This window comes from Tupaia chinensis, unplaced genomic scaffold (genome assembly GCF_000334495.1).
Source record: "Tupaia chinensis unplaced genomic scaffold, TupChi_1.0 Scaffold000668_1, whole genome shotgun sequence".
In the NCBI taxonomy this organism is placed as follows: Eukaryota; Metazoa; Chordata; class Mammalia; order Scandentia; family Tupaiidae; genus Tupaia; species Tupaia belangeri.
This window is the reverse complement of record NW_006160190.1, coordinates 204,610-205,148: the sequence shown is the minus strand read 5'-3', so window position 1 is coordinate 205,148 and position 539 is coordinate 204,610. Positions and strand designations below refer to the sequence as shown.

Genomic DNA, 539 nt, shown 5'->3' with positions numbered 1-539 from the left:
GCCTCAGCCCCCCACGCCTGCGCCCCTTCCTGGCCGCCTCGCCCGGGCCGCCAGCCTCTAACGCCGCCGTTTGGAAAAAGAGCCAAGGTGAGTGTGAGGCCGGGGCCGCCCCACGGAGAGGTCCGGGCCTCCGACTCCGACCCCGACCTGAGCGTGACCCGCTCCTGTTCCGCAGGTGCTGGCGGCAGCCCGCGGAGACCCCAGGGCGGCTCCGATGCGCCCTCAGGTGCGTGCAGGTGACCACCAGGGACGGGTGGAGGGACTTTTGTTTTCCGCGCCCTGCAGGGCCCAGGGAGTGCTGGGGGGTAACAGTTGTCCGCCCCGTTCCCGGGTGGCCAGAAACGCCACCCCTGAAATACAGGATTTTGCCTTAAAAAAATCACTGGCACCTGCGCCTTCCTCTGCGCCGGCGTTCCCGTGTAAACGCGCGCCCTGTCCCCCGGAGCCGCCCCTCTGCCCTGCGGCGTTTGCAGGGGTGGGCGGTGCGGTCGTGGAGGAGCCGGCCCGGGGCAGTTACAGGGCAAACCGGCCCGGGAGAG

The 539-nt window shown here is 70.1% G+C and overlaps 1 protein-coding gene across 1 annotated transcript in view; it reads left to right on the top strand.

Moving 5' to 3' along the window:
- The window catches only part of ZNF414 (zinc finger protein 414), a gene marked incomplete at its 5' end in the record, with an annotated part of 6,327 nt that overhangs the window by 5,375 nt on the left and 413 nt on the right, over positions 1-539 (top strand). Inside the window, 2 exons of the mRNA XM_014592164.1 lie at positions 8-87; positions 176-226. Coding sequence (XP_014447650.1) covers positions 8-87; positions 176-226 — 131 coding nt within the window. The remainder of the gene's footprint in view (positions 1-7; positions 88-175; positions 227-539) is intronic.